The sequence below is a fragment of the Hemitrygon akajei genome, chromosome 8 (assembly GCF_048418815.1).
Source record: "Hemitrygon akajei chromosome 8, sHemAka1.3, whole genome shotgun sequence".
NCBI lineage: Eukaryota > Metazoa > Chordata > Chondrichthyes > Myliobatiformes > Dasyatidae > Hemitrygon > Hemitrygon akajei.
The window spans coordinates 161,377,240-161,399,758 of NC_133131.1; the positions used below are offsets into that span (position 1 = coordinate 161,377,240).

Sequence of the window (22,519 nt, forward strand, 5' to 3'; positions counted from 1 at the left end):
AGTAATCAATCAATTACAGTATACATAGATTAAGTAGCTTAAAAATCATGCAAAAAACAGAAATAATTTTTTTTTTTAAAAAGAGGCTCAAGACTTCAATGTCCATTTAGGAATCGGATGGCAGAGGGAAAGGAACTGTTCCTGAATCACTGAGTGTGTGCCTTCAGGCTTCTGTACCTCATACCTGATGGTAACAGTGAGAAAAGGGCATGCCCTGGGTGCTGGAGGTCCTTAATAATGGGTGCTGCCTTTCTGAGACACCACTCCTTGAAGATGTCCTGTGCACTTTGTAGGCTAGTACAAGAAGGAGCCAACAAAATTTACAACCCTCTGCATTTCTGTGTAGTAACCCCCCCCCCCCCACACCAGACAGTGATGCATCCTAGTTTTTGAGTGTATTTGTTGACATGCCAAATCTGTTCAAACTCCTAATGAAGTATAGCTGCTGTCTTGCCGCCTTTATAACTACATCAATATGTTGGGACCAGATTAGATCCTCAGAGATGTTGACACCCAGGAACTTGAAGCTGCTCACTCTCTCCACTTCTGATCCCTCTATGAGGATTGGTATGTGTTCCTCCCTCCCTCCCTCCCTTTATGGTAGATGGCTTTGTTCTACCAGACTCCTTGGTGCCCTGCCGTTCACTGTGTAAGATCTACCCTAGTTGGTCCTACAGCTCTGCTCAATTAAGTTGTGACATAACCTTTTGTGAGGCTTTAGTTGATTCCCTTCTATTCAGATTAGTTGAGATTTTGTTAGAAACCTTTTTCAAATGATCCGATACTGCTTACCCCTTCATGAAGCATTGCTGGTTCTGGTTGATCAGGGTACGATTTTGAAAATCTATTACAGTGTAACCCATCTTGTAATTGTCTTTATCTATACTTCAGTTAATTGACCTGCATTACACAAAAAGAACAGGACCAGTAGTTCACCAGAGCCTTCATGCCTGGCCCCCCATTTCATATGCTCATGGCTAATCTATGCTGGCCTCAACTCCTCTTCTGTATAATTTTTTCACACCTTTCTATTCCTTGATCAGTGAAAAATTTAATCTAGCTCTGCTTTAAATACTCAAAACAATCAAGCTTCTGACAACCTGCTGAGGCAGAGAACTCCAGAGATTCGTCACCCTCTGTGAGAAGTTCGATGTATCTCATTTTTAAATAACTACAGGCAGTCCCTGAGTTACGGACAACTCGTACCTACAAATGGAGGGAGGACAACGCTGTCCGCCATTTTAAGTCGTTGCCGTTAACACTGTGTCGAGTGTGTAACTTTGTATTTGGCTTAAGTATTTCTTAGCAAGATTCACCCTGATCCCCCTTTTCCAGTCAGCACCGCCCCCACTTGTCCCATTTAACTTTTCTCAGTGCGGGTGGAGTTTAGGACCCAGAGCGCCCCGCCGCCCGTGGCTGCTGCTGTATTTTTTTTTATTAAATACGATCGTGAACAATAGCCAGATCAGAAATGCTGATCAAGTCAGCTAGTTCCTAAAGAGAACTCTGATAGGCCAATCAGACGGTTCACTGCTGTGTAGTGATAGAACATAAAATCCGCAGTTCTCTGTTCCATTGACGGAAAACGATCGCAATTGTAAATAAAGTGGAAATAATAAAGCTATTGAAAAGAGGTGAAATACCATTGGTCATTGGAAAAGCTTTAGGCTACAGTCGGTCAACGATTGGAACAACTTTAAAGGATACAGGTAAAGGATAAAGTCAGAATAATTTGGATCATGTGAAAGGCCCTGCCCCAATGAAAGCTACAATTATTACTAAGCAATGCAGTGGTTTAATTATTGAAATACATACATTTCTTAAGTGTTTTATATGTATAGAAAAGTAAAATATATACTAAGACAAATGTTTGACTAACTGACGCTAAATAAAAGCACAAAATGCTGGCAGAACTCAGTAGGCCAGACAGCATCTATGGGAGGAGGTAGTGACGACATTTCAGGCCGAAACCCTTCATCAGGAGTGAAGTAACATGGGATGGTCGAGGGGGTATAAATAATACTAATACTAGATGTACCTGTTCCGACGCGTACAAATCCGACTTAAAAGATGGACTCAGGAATGGAACTCGTTCGTAACCCAGGGACTGCCTGTGGCCTCCTATAGTTATACCCTTCAGGCTCTTCTCCAAGAAAAATGATACCAATAGTTACCTTATTAAGCTCCTTTCGGATCTTGTATGTTTGAATAAGGTCACCCATCCTCATCTCCCATGGAATCTTGGTCTCTCCGTCTATTATCATGGCCCTTGCAATTTTTATTTGTCTGCACTGCACTTCCTCTGTAGCTGTATATTCTGCAATTTTCCCTCGTTATAATACTTATAAAGTACTTATAGAATGATCTGTTTGGGTGGCATGCAAACAAAAGGTTTTCACTATATCAGTGCATGTGACAATCATAAACCAATTGCCAATACAGTACAAATTTTTTTAGTCTTACAACCATCTCATCCCAAGAATTAATATGATTAACCTCCTTTGTATCACCTCCTGTGCTACAGTATATTATTTGGTAAGGTGACCGAGACAGTACTGAATATTCCAGTTTCACCAGCATTCTGTACAATTGCAACAAAACGCTGTTGTTTTTACACTCTCAACATCATTGCACATTTGTTGCCTTATGTAAACCTTGGACATGCCTGCTTGCTGTTTGTGATACATGTACTGAAACAACTAGATTCTTCTGTACTTAATTCATCTGCATGCTCTCTCCATTTAGATAATCTACCTTTAGATTTCCCTGACCAAAGTGTATGGCCGCAAAATTCCTCATATTAAACTCCATTTTTTAAGTGTTTTATCCACTCAATCTGTTCATATCCTGTTGCAGTTTACAAACTTGGGTTGTTTTCTTTGGAATGGAAGAAAAGGATACAAAATTGAGGCGTCAAGATAAAATAGGCAGAATTTATTTTCCTCAATGGTCAAAAACCAGCAGGCATAGATTTAAAATAATTGGAAGATTGAAAAGGCAATAAAGAAAGATTTCATCAGGGACCTGGAACTCAGAATGAATGGATGGTAGTGTAGTAACTCTCATCACATTTGAACAGCACTTGAACATCTGCATATACTGTAGTTATGTTAATATTATCTGCAGGAAGTGTAGTGCTGTCATCAATGAGGAGGAGTGTCCTGATCAAATCTACCTGTACAGATGCAGCTGCCTATGATTGCATGGTAGAGGTAGAAACATAGAAAATCTACAGCACAATACAGGCTTTTCGGCCCACAATGCTGTGCCAAACATGTCCATGACTTAGAAATTACCTAGGGTTACCCATGGCCCTCTATTTTTCTAAGCTCCATGTAGCTATCCAGGAGTCTCTTAAAAGACCCTATCGTATCCACCTCCACCACTGTTGCTGGCAGCCTATTCCATGCACTCACCACTCTGCATAAAAAACTTATCCCTGATATCTCCTCTGTACCTGCTTCCAAGCACCTTAAAACCATGCCCTCTCATGTTAGCCATATCAGCCCTGGGGAAAAGCCTCTGACTATCCACATGATCAATGCCTCTCATTATCTTGAAAACCTCTATCAGGTCACCTCTCATCCTCCGTCACTCTAAGGAGAAAATGGCGAGTTCACTCAACCTATTCTCATAAGGCATGCTCCCCAATCCAGGCAACATCCTTGTAACTCTCCTGTGTACCATTTCGATGGTTTCCACATCCTTTCTGTAGTGAGGCGACCGGAGTTGAGCACAGTATTCTCAAGCGTGGTCTGACCAGGGTCCTATATAGCTGCAATATTACCTCTCGGCTCTTAAACTCAGTCCCATGATTGATGAAGGCCATTGTGCTATAAGCCTTCTTAACCACAGAGTCAACCTGTGTGGCAGTTTTGAGTGTCCTATGGACTCGGACCCCAAGATCCCTCTGATCCTCCACACTGCCAAGAGTATTACTATTAATACTATATTCTGCCATCATATGCAAATGTTGGTCAGTAGGTCAGTTATTTCTTTCCGAAGGGAGACTGAGTTAAAATTTCACTTCAAAGAATTTTTTCAGAACTTGAAACTAGGTTAAAGAACCTTACTAAGGCGCAGGGAGAGCGAATGTGTGGGGAAGGGGTAAGACGTGACTGTGTAGGGAAGGATGTACACAAAAGTTATCTGATCAATGAGTGACTGGAAACAGTTAGAGTGCAAGAACATAAACCAAAGAGCGTAGGAGTTGCAAGATACAAGACATGCCCAGCATGTGAAGGATCCACAATCCATGATACTGTTCAGATGAAGGGCCTCAACCCAAAGTGTTGGCTGTCAATTTTCCTCCATAGATGTTGCTGATCCACCAAGCTCCTCCAGTGTGTTGTGGATTGCTCCAGATTCCAGCATCTGCAGTCTCTTTTGTCTCTTAGGAGAGGACTTTGTCAAATGGTGCAAGTTGAATCATCTGCAGCTGAACATCGTAAGACAAAGAAGATGGTGATTAAATTTAGGAAGCCTGCACTGCTCCGTTACTATTGACGGTGAGGATGTGGACGTGGTGAGGATCTATAAATATATGGGGGTGCACCAGACTTGAGTGGAGCACAAACACAGAGGCTGTGTATAAGAAGGGCCTGAGTAACCTCTGCTTCCTGAGGATACTGAAGTCCTTTGGAGTACACAGGCCTTACCTTCACATGTTCTACCAGTCTATTGTCACCAGTACGATTTTCTATGCAGTGGTGTGCTGGGGCAATGGCATCAATATGGGTAATACTAACAGGCTCAATAAACTGATTAGAAAGGCTGATGCTGTTATAGGAGTCAAACTGGACACAATGGAGGCTGTGGTAGAAAAAAGGATCCTATGGAAAATTTTGGCAATTCTGGACAATATTTTTCACTCTCTGCATGCCACCTTGGCTGAACAGAGGAGCACTTTTAGTAATAGACTAAGGCAACTGTGCTGCTCCAAAGAGCGCTCTGTGAGGTCATTCTTACCCTCGGCCATTAGGCTCTATAATGGGTCAACCTATACCCAAGGAAGTGGTGACCCCCCCCCCCCCCGTTGGACTGTCAAGGTAACTGATTTCTTTCTTCTCTTCAAGTGTTTGTATATCTATGCACATGTCATGCTACTATGACACTAATTTCCTTTTGGATCAATAAAGTGTCTGTCGCCATCACATCCTTTCCTTAAGATCTATCTACTTTGAAGGGTTCCACACTCTTTGAGACCCTTTCTGACTGCTTCCCCTTAGAGTTCAATTGAATGTGGTCTTAAGGATACCTCGTTTAAAAAAAGTTTCACTGGGAATCCAAGGGGGAAATCTCCTGTTGTGCTGACTTCTACCTCACACGGCTGTGGTCACCAGTCATCATAGCCCACAAGCAGAGTTTATTAGAACACTCGCTCCCAGGCCTGACTACACCCACTTCATTAATGGACTGCAGGAAAAAGTCAAATTTGGGGATGTTAGCTAGTAATTACATAGTATTCATTTCAAGTTGTTAGACTTAACATAATGAAACAATGCCTGCATGTGCTGCCATGCTGCAAAATCCAGATGAAATTGAGGAATTAAGGTACAAGATAATGACATTATCCATCAAAAGATCTAACGGTATTGCCATAATCAGAGCACTCCCCATTTGTGTCCTGGTTTTGATGTGGGGTTCAGTGTGGATAAGAGACTTAACTGGGGCAGCATTATAAATACTGTGATTACATGAGAGTCCAAAGGCCATATAGCTTAGTTCTTTGTTTTGACTGCTGATGTTCACCTTCAAAAGCCTCATGCCTTTGAATAATGAGGTGTTGCCACTTAAATTCACTCAGTATCAGAACTGCTAATTCAAAATAGAAATAGTTTGGGTGATTAGAATAATAAGAGAAAAGTTAATATTCTCTAGCAGAAAGGGAAGTTTTCACCCCTACAGTGATGGGGTTGTGTATTGGGAAAAGAGGTTTTGCTGCAGTTTGTTTTTTGATTAAACATTGATTGGTTTTATTGTTCAGAACGGTATCTCTAAATTGAACTGTCAAGAATAAAACAGAAAAAAAAAAGGGTGTATAAGGAAGTAGAAAAATAGCTAACTTGATCAATTAAATGTTTTCAATACTCTGGAGCAATGCTCCATGTCCATAGTTTAATGCTTACTTTTTTTTTAACGTCATAAGCATTGTGTGTGGAAATAATAGTAGGGTTTAATTTTAAGGCCTATTTTAATTTTGTATTAAATCATTGTAAACTTTCTCAGAGTAAACCAGCTTTGATGCTGAAGGAACTCAGCAGGGCAGGCAGCATCTATGGAAACAGAATACAGTTGATGTTCCTCCCCACCTTCTAACTCTGATTCATCTTTTTTTCCCCTCCAGTCCTGATGAAGGGTCTGGGCTTGAAATGTTGACTGTACTTTTTTCCATAGATGCTGCCTGGCTAGCTGAGTTCCTCCAGCATTTTGTGTGTGTTGCTTGGATTTCTAGCATCTGTAGATTTTCTCTTGTTTTTGATATTAATTTCCTTGTTGGTTCAAATATGTCATGAAGGTCAGCTGTAATGAATTTCTGTATAGCAATGGTTAAAAACGTCAAATTTTTAAAATATTTTTTCCAAACAAAAATAAACAAAGTTAACATGTAAAGAATGCGATTGTTAAAATTTTATTATTTGTCTAAAGCAGCATCCAATCTTTGAACCAAATGCATATTTAATAGAGAATTTTGACTTAAAGTGCTGTTGGTGAAGCTGGAACCAACTTTGCTGCATTGTGCCAGTTTTGCTTTGAGGGCTATATCAGATCATTGAATGGTTCCATAGATAATATTTGCATTTTATAATGAAAGCTTTTTCCAGGGTCACTTATTTCTTGTAACAAAGTCCAATTTTATTTTGAGCGTGTTTCAGAGAGCAATTACACGTGGATTTCTTACAGCAACACAGCAAAATGCTGGAGGAGCTCAGCAGCCAGGCAGCATCTAGGAAAAGAGTACAGTCGATATTTAAGTCTTTTAAATCTACTCCCACCTTTTAAATCTGCTCCTCAGCTTTTTTTCCTCCAGTCCTGCCAAAGGATTTCGACCCGAAATGTCCTCTGTACTCCTTTCCTAGATGCTGTCTGGTCTGCTAATTTCCTCCAGCATTTTGTGTGTGTTGCTTTGATTTCCAACATCTGCAGATTCACAGATAGCCAACAATAATTCCATGGGGGAGGTGATTATTGACTGAAATAGAATGAATTAATATTTTTCACGGAAGTTTGTAAATTGAATCAATTAATCTGAAAAATTCAGTTTTATTGGAAGCCTGATTCTCGTTCAACAAGGCATACTTGATTTATGTAATTGCATCGCAGGTGACTGTGCTTTGGCTGTTTGCATAATGGAAATTCGGCATTCACAAATCATTACCCCAAAATTTGAGAGATGAAACGAAATTTGCTTCTGCTGCATTTATGTGAAGGGGAGGTGATAAAGAATTGTTTTAAACTTGTGTTTTGTGGTGATATGCAGATGATTCAGCTTTGCATTCGAGTAAATTACAATAGGACTGTTTTCCAGGAACGCAAACTACCTGTGTAACGCAGAGGTCACCTGTATGCAAAAATTCCAAAGCACCTGAGATGCAAGGCAAACGGTCAGAAAGGCACGTGATGAGGTAGTTCTCAAAAGCGTGGTTCAAGAAATGAGCTTTGAGGATGTTGAAAGTGAGAAATGGAAGTGTTAGGGAAGGAACTCCAGGGACTTGCACAGATTTTTGAACAGAATTCCATTGTGGATGGAGTGGATACGTTTTAAAAAGTGGCATGGAAAGTTGTGATTCTGGAACTGGTATCAATTAAGGCCACTGAGAAATTCAAAGGCTGTGGCAAGTATTTTGTCTTTAATTATTTGCAAAGCAGTAGTGAATGTAAATACATTGGAGGAAAATGAGTTGTGTAGCAAGTTGTAATTGACTGAAGTGGACGTGGTGGCTCAATCCTGTTTTCTGGAATAAACTCTTCAGTAACACCATGTGATTCTCAATTTTGAGAGAATTTCCTTGCTGGCACATTAAGAGTGAATGAAACTGGTTAATTGTAATTGACACTTAAAAAGGCAGTTAATGTAAATGTTTGAGGAGACTTCAATAAGAAGAGCATCAGCCTATTTGGATAATAGAAAAAATGATGAATGCAGGGCTGTGGTTTGCCTAGATTTACTTTGTGTATACTGGGATATGCTTGCAAGAAGACTGTATGCCTAATCTACTAATGTGACATGTTGAGATAGGGGTGTAAGTGGGATCATGGTTGCTGCTACTTTGACTTTCTACCATCAGGCAGGAGCCAATAATGCATAAAAACAAGAGCGGTTAAATGAGAAACACTTTCCTCCCTCTGGCCATTAGGCTTCAGGACTCCTGGCTGCATCGTATTTGAAGTATCACTGGTTAATCTGTTCCATACCTTACATTATTTAATATTAATGCACTTTAGTCCTTACTTTCATAAGTCATCGTGTGTTATGTGTGTTACGTGCTTTACACCCTGGTTTGAAGAAATGCTGTCTCATTTCAGTATACATTATATGGTTATATATGTTATATACAATTATGTAGTTAAATGACAATACACTTCACTTTACACTTACAATATTAGAATCATAAAGCATGGAAGCAGGCCCTTTAGCTGATGCTGGACGATGCTGACCAAGATTCTACTCAGCCTGGTTCTATTTGTCAGTATTTGACCTGTGTCCCTCTAAACCTGAGCCATTTCCAAATTGGAACACAGGATCAGAGAGTTAAATGTGTGGCTCAAAGATTTGTGTGGGAGGAATGGGTTTCAATTCATGTGCATTGGTGCATGTAAGGACAGGCTGTACCTGAATTATGCTGGGACCAGGGTCCTAGTGAATTGCAAAACTAGGGCTGTGGATAGATTCAAAATTGTTTAATGATAGGTGTTTAAACTAAATAGTAGGGACATGGGTTCAATAGCTTGGAAAAGTATGCATCAAGCAAAAGGGATGGGGAATGCAGGAGAGGTTACTGAAGTCTCCAGAATAAAAAAAAGGGTTAAGAATTTAACTTCAGGCAACGTGGAGACGAATTTGAAAAGAAGGGCGGTGAATACAGGATTGAAGGTGCAATATATGAATATACACTGTATGTGAAATATGGTGGATGATTTTGCAGAGCAGTTAGAGATTGGTAGATGTGACATTGTGTGCATCAATCATGATTGAAAGATCACAGCTGGTATCTTAACATTCAAGATTGGGGAAAATCAGCTTGCTCTGGATTTCAAGAAAAGGAATTTTAGAATGCCTAAGAGATTTTTTTTTACAGCAGTTTGTTGAGCCCACTAGGAAAAAGAAATTCTAGATTAGGTTTTGTGTAATGAACCAGATTTCATTAGGGACCTTAAGGTGAAGGAATCCTGAGGAGGCTGTGATCATAATATAATAGAATTCACCCAGCAGTTTGAGAGGGAGTAGCTAAAATTGGATGTATTGGTATTACAGTTGAGTACAGATAACTATAGAGATATGTGTAAGGAATTGGCTAAAGCTGATTGGAAAAAGACTCTAGCAGGGATTGCAGTAGAACAGTAATCGCTGGAGTTTCTGGGAGTAATTCATTAAGATGCATGATTAGTTCATTCCAAAGAAGCAGCAGCATTCTAAAGGGAGGATGAAGCAACTGAGGCTGATAAGGGAAGGGATATAATACAGCAAAAATTAGTGGGAACCTAAAGAATTGGGAAATTTTCAAAAACCAACAGAAGACAATTAAAAAATAATGAGGGAAAAGATGAAATATGAAGGTAAGTTAGTCAGTAATATAAGAGAATACCAAAAGTAATTATAGGAGTAAAAAAGAGGCTAGAGTGGACATTGGACCACTGGAAACTGACACCAGAGTGTCAAAACCAGATTGGGTCAAAAAATGGCGGGCAAACTCTGTGTTATTCTTCACTGTGGCGGACACCAATACAATGCCAGAAATGTCGGGGCAGAATTGAGTGTAGTTGCTATTACTAAAGAGGAATTGTTTGTGAAGCTGGATGGTTTGAAGTTAGACAAGTCAGTTAGACCAGATGGGCTACATCCTAAGGTTTTGAAAGAAGTGGCAGAAGAGATAGTGGACGCATTAGTAGTGATCTTTCAAGAATCAGTAGATTCTGGAATTGTTCTGGAGACTGCAAAATTGCAAAGATCACTATACTTTTTAAGAAGGGAGGAAGGCAAAGAGTGGGAGTAAAAGAGGCCTTGTTGCCTGCTGGTGACTTATCCAAGATGGCTGCGCGACACAGCTTGCAGCGGCCACTCCGGAACTGATTATCTGTTATTTGTGAAGAGGGGTGCCGTGTGCAATCATAATCGATTGAAAACAGACGTGGGAGCACAGAAGAACATCGGGAAATTGGCAGGAAGGCCTTCTTCATTGCTGCTGCTGCTGTGAGGTCCGGGACTCTGCTGGGAAGAACAGGCCCCCTGTCCTTGGGGTTGCGTTGCCGATGGCCGTTGGCGGGGTCGTCTTAATACGCTCGGCAGAAGATGGTGCTCGGAGAAGCTGTGCCAGAGGGGATGGTCGGAGGCTTGGAGATCCGATGGACTCGGAGTCCGCTGCAGTCAGGTCGCTTTCGATGTGTGCGTCTGCGAGGCTGGGTTCAACGGAGCTTTCGTTGTGTGCTGCGTCTGCGAGACTGAGTGGGGTGGAGCCGTGGAAGTCGATAGCGGGGGTATTACCTTCTGCCGCCGGCGTGGGATGGCGAGTCTGTCGGGACCCTGGGGACTTGTGGAAACTGTGTGATGATTTCTTTTGAACTTGTAGTCCTTTAACATCTTTGGACTATTTTTACTGTGACCATAGTCTTTTTTTTTAGTCAATTATGCTATTGTTTGCACTGTTGTAACTGTATGTTGTAACTATGTGGTTTTGTGCAGGTCTTGTAGCTTTGGTTTTTGGCCTTGTTTGGGGATTTGGAGCTCCTTTCCGGGGAATGCGCTAAGATGGTAGTGCGATATTAATACGCAGCAGCCTTTCTGGACTCTGGATTAGGGATTGCCAAATGTAATGTGGATTTTCTAGTGTAGTCTGTTTTGTCATATGCTTTTGTGATATCATTCTGGAGGAACGTTGTCTCATTTTTTAATTGCATTGCATTTGTGGTTTCTAAATGACAATAAACTGAATCTGAATCTGACTAGTGTTGTTCCATAGGGGTTAGTGTTGGGTCTGCTATTTTTCATGTCTGTAGATGCTGGAGTTGCTGTTTTTACAAAAATAGGTCGAGGGGTAGAAAGTGCTGAGAAAGCAGGGAGTCTACAGAAGGACTTGGACAGATTAGAAGAATGGGCAGAGTGGCAGATGGAATAATGTTGGGTGGGAGGTGTATGCTCATGCATTTTAAAAAATTGTTTTATTCATGCACAACATGGAATAGGGCTGTTGGGTATTTCATATATCAATAATATTTGGGTAATATAATATATGTGCTGGTTGAATAAGCATTCTTGTTCATTACAGATTCTATGTTAAAGCCGGTTAATTGCGAATGTGATCATGCTACCGTGTAATAAGTGTGTGCCTTGCTTAAAGTAAAGACAATGTTACAGCCATATCCTGGACTCCCACATCTTTCTTTGAATAACTTTAATGTTTTGAAGTTACAAAACATTGGCGACAAGTTATTTATAAAATGAACCTGAGATGGCTACGGACTTGTTACACAAGTGCAGTGAGATGTTCAAAATAAAATGCAGCGAGGAATGGTTGAAAGCACGAGTTCTTGTGGAGGGAAGACACAATCGAGTTTCTAAAAAAAAGAAAGTAGGAAAATGGCTGAGTTCACAGGTTCAAAAAGAGTGAAAACCGAGTGTTAATCATTTCAAAGAAAAGCAGAAACGGCTGGCCACATCGGAAAGATTGACACTTTTGATTGCACAACAGGTAATTGGCTCATGTATACTGAACTGTTGGAACAGTATTTTGAAGCAAATGAAATGACGAATGAGAAGAGAGTGCCGATTTTTTACTAGGTTTAAAGGTATACAGTTTGCTTTGAAGTTTGATAGCTCCAACCAAATAATCAGAAATGAACGTTGCTGTTATTGTAAAGGTGATGCAGGAACATTTAGAACCAAAGCAATTGTTGATTGCAGAATGCTTTAGGTTTCATAACTTCTTCCCCAATGTCGCAAAAACAGTGGAGCTGGTTGTGGACTACAGGAGTAATGGAGACAGGCTAACCCCTATTGATATCAATGGATCTGGGGTTGAGAGGGTGAAAAATTTAAGTTCCTCAGCATACACATCACCAAGGATCTCACGTAGTCTGTACATACCGGCTGTATGGTGAAAAAGGCACGACAGTACCTCTTTCACCTCAGAAGGTTGAAGAAGTTTGGTACGGGCCCACAAATCCTAACAACCTTCAACAGGGGCACAATTGAGGGCATCCTGACTGACTACATCATTGCCGGGTATAAGAACTGTACTTCCCTCAATTGCAGGACTCTGCAGAGTGATGCGGACAGCCCAGTGCATCTATAGATGAGAACTTCCCACTATTCAGGACATTTACAAAGACAGGTGTGTAAAAAGGGCCTGAAGGATCATTGGGGACCCGAGTCACCCCAACCACAAACTGTTACAGCTGGTACCATCTGGGAAACAGTACAGCAGCATAAAAGCCAGGACCAATAGGTTGCGAGACAGCTTTTTCCACCAGGCCATCAGACTGATTAATCCTGATACAATTGTATTTCTATGTTATATTGACTGTCCTGTTGTATATACTATTTATTACAAATTATGCATTTAAGTGAAATACAGAACTATTTTACTTATTGAGATGGGGTGCTGAATAGGCCCTTCTGGTCCATCGATCCGTGTCACCCAGCAATACCCAATTTAATTCTAACCTACCAACTGGTACAACTTTGGACTGTGGAACACTGCTGGATTCACGATAGGGGTCCATGGCATAAAATTGTTGGGAGCCCCTGCTCTAGACGGAGAAAGAAGGAAAAATTGAAATTTCCAAAAATGCTTTAAAAAGTTGCAAGTAGCTTTTTCCTACAGTATATTTTCCTTATTATTTAATACTACTATAGCAAGCTAGTATTCTCCTCAAAATTATACCAGGAAAAATATAATATACAGTTGGCTCTCCATATCCACGGGGGATTGGTTCCAGGATCCCCTGTGGATACTAAAAAACCACGGATGCTCAAGTCCCTTATTTAACCTGTCTCAATGCGGTGGTCTTTAGGACCCAGCGGAACCCCGGACCTTATTTAACCTGTTTCAGTGTGGTGGACTTTAGGACCTGGCACAGCTCTGAATCCGCAGTGTTTCTGTTCACAAAAATAATCATGATCACGATTGAAAATAAAGTGTAAGTAATAAAGTGATTGGAAAGTGGTGAAACGCCATCAGTCATTGGAAAAGTGTTAGACTATAGTCGGTCAACGATCGGAACAATTTTAATGGAGCATTTGAAAGGCCCTGCCGCGATGAAAGCTACAATTATTACTAAGCAAGGCAGTGGTTTAGTTATTGAAATACATATGTTTTTAAGTGTTTTATATGCATAGAAAGGTAAAATATATACTATGTACTAAAACAAACGTTTTACTAACTGAGGCTACATAATACCAGATGTACCTGTTCAGACTTCAAATCTGACTTAAAGACGGACTCAGCAACGGAACTTGTTCATAACTTGGGGACTACCTGTACTTTTAAATCATCTCTAGATTACTTATAATACCTAATACAATGTAAATGTTATGTAAATAGTTGTTATACTGTATTGTTTAGGGAAAAATTACAAGAAAAAATAGTCTGTACATGTTCAAACAATGAGTGCTGGAGAGAGAATTTCCGGGTTTTTCTGATTCGTGGTTGGTTGAATCCGCGCATGCGGGACCCATGGATAAGGAGGGCCGACTGTATAAAAAAAGATGCTGGAGGAACTAAGTAGATGAGGCAGCATCTATGGAGGGGAATGGAAAGGCAGTGTTTCGAGTTCAGACCCTTCATCTGTGCTGAGAGCTAGCAAGCAATTGGTGGATCCAAGTGTTGAGAGATGATAAACAAGATGGAGTGTGGAAGAGTGCAAATGCCATCAGAAGCTGGGAGGTGATTGATGGAGTTGACAAAGGGCTTAAGATATAGAATCTGATAGTAGAGGAAGATGGAGCATGGAATCAAGTAAGGGAGGTGGAGAGGAAAGATGGGTACAGTGGAGGACCATAAAATATAGGAGCAGAATTAGGCCAATCAGTCCATTGAGTTTTCTCTTCCATTCTATCGTGGCTGACCCTGGATCCCACTTAACTCCGTACACCTGCCCTCTTGCCATAACCTTTGATGCTCTGACCAAATAGGGAACTATCAGTTTTTGCTTTAAATATACCCATGGTCTTGGCCTGCACAGCTGTCTGTGATAGAGCATTCCACAGATTCACTACACTCTGGGTTAAAAAAAAATCCTCCTTACCTCTGTTCTAAAGGGTTGCTCCACAATTTTGAGGCTGTGCCCTCTAGCTCTGGACACCTCCACTATAGGAAACATACTCTAAAAGGACTTATTTAGTCCTTTTAACATTCCGTAGGTTTCAACTAGATCCCCATGCATTCTTCTAAATTCCAGTGAGTCAAGGCCCATAGCTACCAAACTCTCCTCATGTTAACCCTTTCATTCCTGCAGTTGTCTTGGTGAACCACCTCTGGACTCTCTCCAATGACAACACATCTTTTTTGAGATAAGGGGCCCAGAACTGTTGATAATACTCCAAGTGTGGCCTGACTAGTGTCTTATAAAGCTTCAACATTGTCTCCTTGCCTTTATATTCTGTTCCCCTTGAAATGAATGACATTGCATTCTTTACCATAGACTCAACCTTTAGATTAGCCTTCTGAGAATCTTGCAAAGGACTCCTAAGTCCCCTTGCACTTCTGATATTTTGAAATTTCCCTCCATTTAGATAATAATCTGCACATTTGTTCCTTTGACCAAATACGTTATCATACATTTCCCAACACTATGTTCCATCTGACACTTTTTTGCCTATTCTTCCAATTTGTCTAAATCCTCTCTACAACCACATTGTTTCCTCAACATTACCTACCACTCCCCTCTATCTTCGTATCATCTTCAAACTTTTTCGCAAAGTCATTAATTCCATTACCTAAGTCATTGACAAACAATGTGAAAAGCAGTGATCCCAAAACTGACCCCTGAGTCACTGGCAGCCAACCAAAAAAAGGACCCCCCCCCCCTCCTTTTCTGGGGAGTGGAATGAGTGGAAATATGTGGATGATGGGCAGATAGTGGTTGAAAGAGGAGAAAAAAAGGATGATGTCTGATTGACTGCATGAACTGAGGTTATATTAGCTAAGGTGAGCAAGGTGAATCCATTCAACTTCACAACACTGACACCTTTTTATGATTGTAGGTCTCGAAGTAAGGGGAAGATGGTTGTTGAAGATGATGACAGTATGGATGGGTTGGAGACGACAGAAAATGCAATGGAAACAGGTAAGAAAATACATCCTGCTATTACTTTAGCTTTCAGAGAAGATATTAAGCTTTTGTATTGTGCTTTACTTTGTGCTTAGAATCTATCATTGTGGCAATTTCAACATTAAAAGCTCTAAATCATTACCAGAACAACTCTTGGGCAACATTTTATGCAATATGCTTTCCTCTGAGCTTATCTAATCCATTAGATGCTTCAGAAAAGACTGATTTGGAACAGAGGAAACAAAGAGAAGAGCTATTTGAGGCTTTTAAAATTTTGCTGGATTAAACTGAAAAGGCTTTAGATAAGAATAAGTTATCAATTTAAAATTGTCATGGAGAAATGGACAATATTTGTATTGGAATATAGTGTTACGTACCCCGTAACTGGGTCACTTACCAGCAAAGATAGAGAGGTCCGTTGAAGTCTGATGGTACTATTTTTAACAGTATTTATTGATAGAAATACACAAAAATAATATCAATGCAAACACACAGATAATATACGTCGTCAATACTAAATCTAAAAGCGTGGGTATAATAATAATCAATAAGAAATAGCTCTATCATTGTCTAGGGGATAATGTATTGTCCGATGGAAATATAAAATTCACTTTAGTTCAGTCAAGCTGTAGGCTGCAGCCTTTGGTTGGAGAGAAAGACGGGTTAAAACTTGCCCATTCCTTTTATGATGTCAATCTTTCGAGAGTCATTGGGAGTTGAGTTCCCCGTTGTTAGCTAAAAAACGTTTTTCCGTGGCAAAGGCCACCAATTCCGGGCAAATGGAAGCGGACGCACGTGGCCTTACACCGGCTTTCGCTATTACGGGATCGCTAGCGTTTCTTCTGGTGCGTCTGAGGGGCTGTTCCCCCAGACCCTCTTTTTATCCTGACTCACAGGGTCGCAGATGTCGATCAGGTTGGGATGATGCAATCCCTCAACCACCCTCCCCCTCGGTTCATTGCCGGGGTGGGGGGGGGAGGGGCTTCGATGCATCGTGCAGGATGCAATACACAAGTCCGTCTCCAAGAGACAATAGCCGGTATCAATGGGTCCGCCTTTCGGAGGCCAGGACACATTCCAACCCTTTTGTGGATTCTGCATGTCTTTCTCTCATCTCCTGTGTCCCCTGAACTGACTTAATAGTGATCTTGCGATTCTCACAAAGGAGGGGGCTACCCCGCACCCTTCGGCCCCTCAGAGCTGTGGCACATTTGTAACAATAGTGTGATTTGGTTCAGGAAGTGGTGATACAGTCTTTCATGTATTAAACTGATTTCCTGCCCAAAATAACTATAATGCTTGTCGTTCATCATTTTTGGGTCTAAGTTCAGAAATTCCCAACTCGTTTGTTGAATTGTTGCCAGTGCTGCAGATTAGTGAGAGTGCCCACCACTGCCATCTCAAATTTCTTTTGATGGCAGGTTGATTTTGAATGTTTCTCAAACTAATTTGAAAGTTTATCTCCTTTTATTCTGTTAATTTCCCCAGTATTAGTTAGTAAATATTCTTTATTCTTTCTGGAAAATTTTCTGTTTCTTTTAATGAAGCATTCTTTGGATTTTGTTGCCGGTTCCTTATTCTTCGGTCATAGTTGATGAGGAACCCACATTATATCTTGCAAATATTTTAATATATTAAAGGTGTTTGTACAGTTCACTGACTGCTGGCTGGTCATCTGAGCAGCAATGTGTTTTTTAGTTCTTTGTAGATTTCAATTTGTTGTGTAGTTGTGCTGTGATTGATAATGTTGACATTGAAACCTTGGAAGTACCATTGTTTTGTACAGAACTTAAGCACACTAGTCCAATGTGGTTTAAATACTACTTGGAGCACAGCGCAATATGGCATAGGAATAGGTCCTGCAGCCCACATATCCATGTGGACCATAATGTTAATCTAACCAACCCCATCTGCCTGGCCGTGATCTGTATCCCTTTGTTTCCTGCCTTTTTTACGTGATTGTCTTTATGCCTCTTAAATATTGTCATCAATCTGCAACAGCTGCTACAGGAACTCTGCAAGTCAGGCAGTATCTATGAAGGATCTGCTGTGCCTCTTGACTAATGAAATGGTGTTGTGGGTCACTCTGGACCGGAAGAGTAGAGGGGAGATAGCCAAGTATAAAGTGGTAGAGCAGGAGCTGGCAAGCGATAGTTGGATACAGGATAAGATTGGTGAAAGAGGGCAGAGTGAAATTTAGATGGAAGTTGAGAGGTGATGTGGGAGCAACAAAGGGCTGCAGATGATGGAATATGATGGGAAGGAAAAATCGAACCAGTGGGGGCGGGGACCTAGGGGAGAAATGGGTATGCGGGGAAGGGGAAAGAAGCAGAGTTATCAGGGTTACGGGGTGTTGGACATGTGTAGGGCAAATCGAGTACCTGAGGAGGTGAGAGAAGGTATAGGGTGTGCATGTAAAGGATGATCTAACCTGGACCCACAACACCACCTCGTTGATCAAGTAGGCACAGCAGCACTAACAACTTTCTGCAGGAGCACCATTGAGAATATCCTTTCTGGTGCATCATTATGTAGCTGCAAGGCTTTGCACTGCAAGATTCTACAGATGATCCACCGAGAGGATTATCAGGTTTCTCCTCCCTACGAATTTGTGACATTTACTGGGAGTATTGTATATGAAGGGCTTTAAGCATTGTTGAGGATTCCTTCCACCCATCACGCAATCTCTTTGACCCACTGCCCTCAGGAAGCGGTACAGGAGCATCAGGACTAGGACTGTTAGACTGGGTAACAGCTTCTTCCCTCAGGCTGTGAGATTAATGAATACCCTGCCACCACCAAGGTATCATCACTAGGTTAACAAACAGGCTGCTATTTACTGTACTGTTTACCTGTGCTGTGCAATTCATATGCATTTTGAATTGTATTTTATTAACTTATTTGTTGTAATATTTTGCTTTGTATGCTGTGAGATATCTATTATAGTCTGGAGGATCATTGCTTTGTTTGATCATATATTGTAAGATGACAATAAACTTGAATTGAGCGGATTACCTAAAATTAGCATATTCAATATTCATGCTTTGGATTGTAGACTATCCAGATGGAAACATGGAGGTGCTGTTTCTTAAAATTTTCATTTGGCCTCATCCTGATACTGGTGGAGGCTGAGGACAGGCAGGTGTTGTGGAATGGAAAGGAGAATAAAGAGTTTGCATCTAGAAGGTTCAGGTGACCACAGTGGAACAGAACACAAATGTTTGGTAAAATAGTCACCACCTGTGTACTTGGTCTCTCCCCACTCAGTCCTTCTCCTCTCTATGCACATTACTGTGCTGTATCTCTATATAAATAAACTGTAGGGGACATAACAACTGCCCCTAAATCTATCTGACTACTGTCAGGAGACCTAAAGTGGGCCACCCCCCAGGATAGAGAGAGATTCACATGGACAGATCCTCCATTATTGCATTTGGTGCTCTTGAAACGGTCCCCGAGTTGGTGAGACTAAGTGCAGACCAGGTTTCTGCTGAGCATCTGTTCCATCTGTCGAAGCTGTCTGGAGCTAGTTGGTTGAATAACATTGGTCAGAAGCTTGAGTTTGGCTAGTCCTTTTCTTTGTTAAATATACTGCACATGTTTGGCTTATGATTTCTCCCCTGTGATGGTTTTGTCAGACAAACAAAAAAAAAACAGGTTGAAATGTTTTGAGCAATTCATTCAGACATCTCTACAGGTTCAAGGGAGATTGTGAAGCTGTATAGTAAAAAATAGCTTTGCCTTTTATTTGCAAAGAAAGGTGTATTACATTTGTATTTGTTTCTTTTAGAAGTACAGAATCTTTCACATGACAGTAAATGTAAAATCCATTAGTCCATCATGACAGTTTATTCCCCAGAGACAGCTGAAAACGAAACTGTCTTGAATTGAACTTCCAATATAATTAAAGCTAAGATCTTAAAAATGCTAAATGCTCTTTGGCTCTTAGATTATTTTTCAAGAAATCATTAGCATTTTTGTGCTACGTGTCCTTTTATGTATGCAGAATAACTTGTGGATAGACTCAAATTTTCATTGGCTGACTGCCAAGTTTGGCAGTTCCCAAGTGCAAAGCTTGGGAATAAAACTTCTTTTATTAAAAATGAAATTTCTGAAATTGCTTCTTCACTGCCATACTTGGTCACAGCTATCAAATAGTCTTGAGTTACAAAAGTCTAAATTGAGAGTTGAAGTTTTGGGTAAGTGTTGCCTTGTTGATTTCTCTTCCTCGTTGATGTTTCATTTAAATTCATCTCCATTTGGGTTCTGCTGCTATAGTATTCAAGATAATTTGAAGAAACAATCTGGCCCTCTTTTGGCCTTCATACTTTGCACCATTCCTCAGGACTCTCTATTGGTTGTCAAAGACTAACTTGCAATTTTAGATCTGCAAGACTTTCAATGCTAATTCATATGGAAATGTATGTATCAAAGAACAAAAAACAATACAGCACAGTACAGGCCATTCGCCCCACAGTCTTGTGCTGACCCTTAAACCCAGCCTCCCATGTAACACTCCACCTTAAATTACTCCATATACATGTCGAGTAGTCTCTTAAATTTCACTAGTGTATCTGCCTCCATCACTGACTCAGGCAGGACATTCCACGCACCAACCTGAGTAAAAAAACCTTCCTCTAATATCCCCCTTGAACTTTCCATCCCTTACCTTAAAGCCAAGTCCTCTTGTATTGAGCAGTGGTGCCCTGGGGAAGAGGTGCTGGTTGTCCACTCTATTCCTCTTAATATCTTGTATACCTCTATCATGTCTCCTCTCATCCTCCTCCTCTCCAGAGAGTAAAGCCCTAGCTCCCTTAATCTCTGATCATAGTGCATACTCTAAACCAGGCAGCATCCTGGTAAATCTCCTCTGTATCCTTTCCAGTGCTTCCACATCCTTCCTACAGTGAGGCTACCAGAACTGTACACAGTACTCCAAGTGTGGCCTAACCAGAGTTTTATAGAGCTGCATCATTATTCCTTGACTTACGAAAGCTAACACTCCATAAGCTTTCTTAACTACTCTATCTACCTGTGAGGCAACTTTCAGGGATCTGTGGACACGTACCCCCAGATCCCTCTGCTCCTCTACACTACCAAGTATCCTGCCATTTACTTTGTACTCTGCCTTGGAGTTTGTCCTTCCAAAGTGTACCACCTCACACTTCTCCAGGTTGAACTCCATCTGCCACTTCTCAGCCCACTTCTGCATCCTATCAATGTCTCTCTGCAATCTTCAACAATCCTCTACACTATCCACAACACCACCAACCTTTGTGTTGTCTGCAAACTTGCCAACCCACCCTTCTACCCCCACATCCAGGTCATTAATAAAAATCACGAAAAGTAGAGGTCCCAGAACCGATCCTTGTGGGACACCACTAGTCACAACCCTCCAATCCAAATGTACTCCCTCCACCACGACCCTCTGCTTTCTGCAGGCAAGCCAATTCTGAATCCACCTGGCCAAACTTCCCTGGATCCCATGCCTTCTGACTTTCTGAATAAGCCTACCGTGTGGAATCTTGTCAAATGCCTTACTAAAATCCATGTAGATCACATCCACTGCACTACCCTCATCTATATGCCTGGTCACCTCCTCAAAGAACTATCAGGCTTGTTAGACACGATTTGCCCTTCACAAAGCCATGTTGACTGTCCCTGATCAGACTATGATTCTCTAAATGCCCATAGATTCTATCTCTAAGAATCTTTTCCAACAGCTTTCCCACCACAGACGTAAGGTTCACTGGTCTGTAATTACCCAGTCTATCCCTACTACCATTTTTGAACAAGGAGACAACATTCGTCTCCCTCAAATCCTCCAGTACCATTCCCATGCACAACGAGGACATTAAGATCTTAGCCAGAGGCTCAGCAATCCCTCGCCTCATAGAGCAGCCCGGGGAATATTCCATTTGGCCCCGGGGATTTATCCGTCCTTATGTATTTTAACAACTCCAACACCTCTTCTCCCTTAATATCAACATGCTCCAGAACATCAACCTCACTCATATCGTCCTCACCATCATCAAGTTCCCTCTCATTGGTAAATACCGAAGAGAAGTATTCATTGAGGACCTCGCTCGCTTGCACAGCCTCCAGGCGCATCTTCCCACCTTTATCTCTAATCAGTCCTATCTTCACTCTTGTCAACCTTTTGTTCTTCACATAATTGAAGAATGCCTTGGGGTTTTCCTTTACCCTACTCGCCAAGGCCTTCTCATGCCCCCTTCTTGCTCTCCTCAGCCTCTTCTTAAGCTCCTTTCTTGCTACCCTATATTCCTCAATAGACTCATCTGATCCTTGCTTCCTAAACCTTACTTATGCTGCCTTCTTCCATCTGACTAGATTCTCCACCTCACTTGTCACCCATGATTCCTTCACCTACCATTCTTTATCTTCCTCACCGAGACAAATTTATCCCTAAACATCAACCACATGTCCATAGTAAATTTCCCTGCAAAAACATCATCCCAATTCACATCCGCAAGTTCTAGCCTTATAGCCTCATAATTTGCCCTTCCCCAATTTAAAAATTTCCTGTCCTCTCTGATTGTATCCTTTTCCATGATGATGTTAAAGGCCAGGGAGCAGTGGTCGCTGTCCCCCAGATGCTCACCCACTGAGAGATCTGTGACCTGACCCGGTTCGTTATCTAATACTAGATCTAGTATGGCATTCCCCCTAGTCAGCCTTTCAACATACTGTGACAGGAATCCTTCCTGGATGCACTTGAGAAACTCTGCCCCGTCTAAACCATTGGAACTAATCACGTGACAATCAATATTAGGGAAGTTAAAGTCACCCATGATAACAACCCTGCTATTTTTGCACCTTTCCAAAATCTGCCTCCCAATCTGCTCCTCGGTAACTCTGCTGCTACCAGGGGGCCTATAGAATACTCCCAGTAGAGTAACTGCTCCCTTCCTGTTCCTGACTTCTACCCATACTGACTCAAAAGAGGATCCTGCTACATTACCCACCCTTTCTGTAGCTGTAATAGCATCCCTGACCAGTAATGCCACCC

The 22,519-nt window shown here is 41.3% G+C and overlaps 1 protein-coding gene across 10 annotated transcripts in view; it reads left to right on the forward strand.

Moving 5' to 3' along the window:
* Positions 1-22,519, forward strand: part of kmt2ca (lysine (K)-specific methyltransferase 2Ca) — a 469,037-nt gene that overhangs the window by 123,025 nt on the left and 323,493 nt on the right. For all 10 annotated transcript variants that reach the window (XM_073054925.1, XM_073054927.1, XM_073054926.1 and 7 more), the window contains one exon: positions 15,422-15,504. In XM_073054925.1, the coding sequence (XP_072911026.1) occupies positions 15,422-15,504 (83 nt within the window). The remainder of the gene's footprint in view (positions 1-15,421; positions 15,505-22,519) is intronic.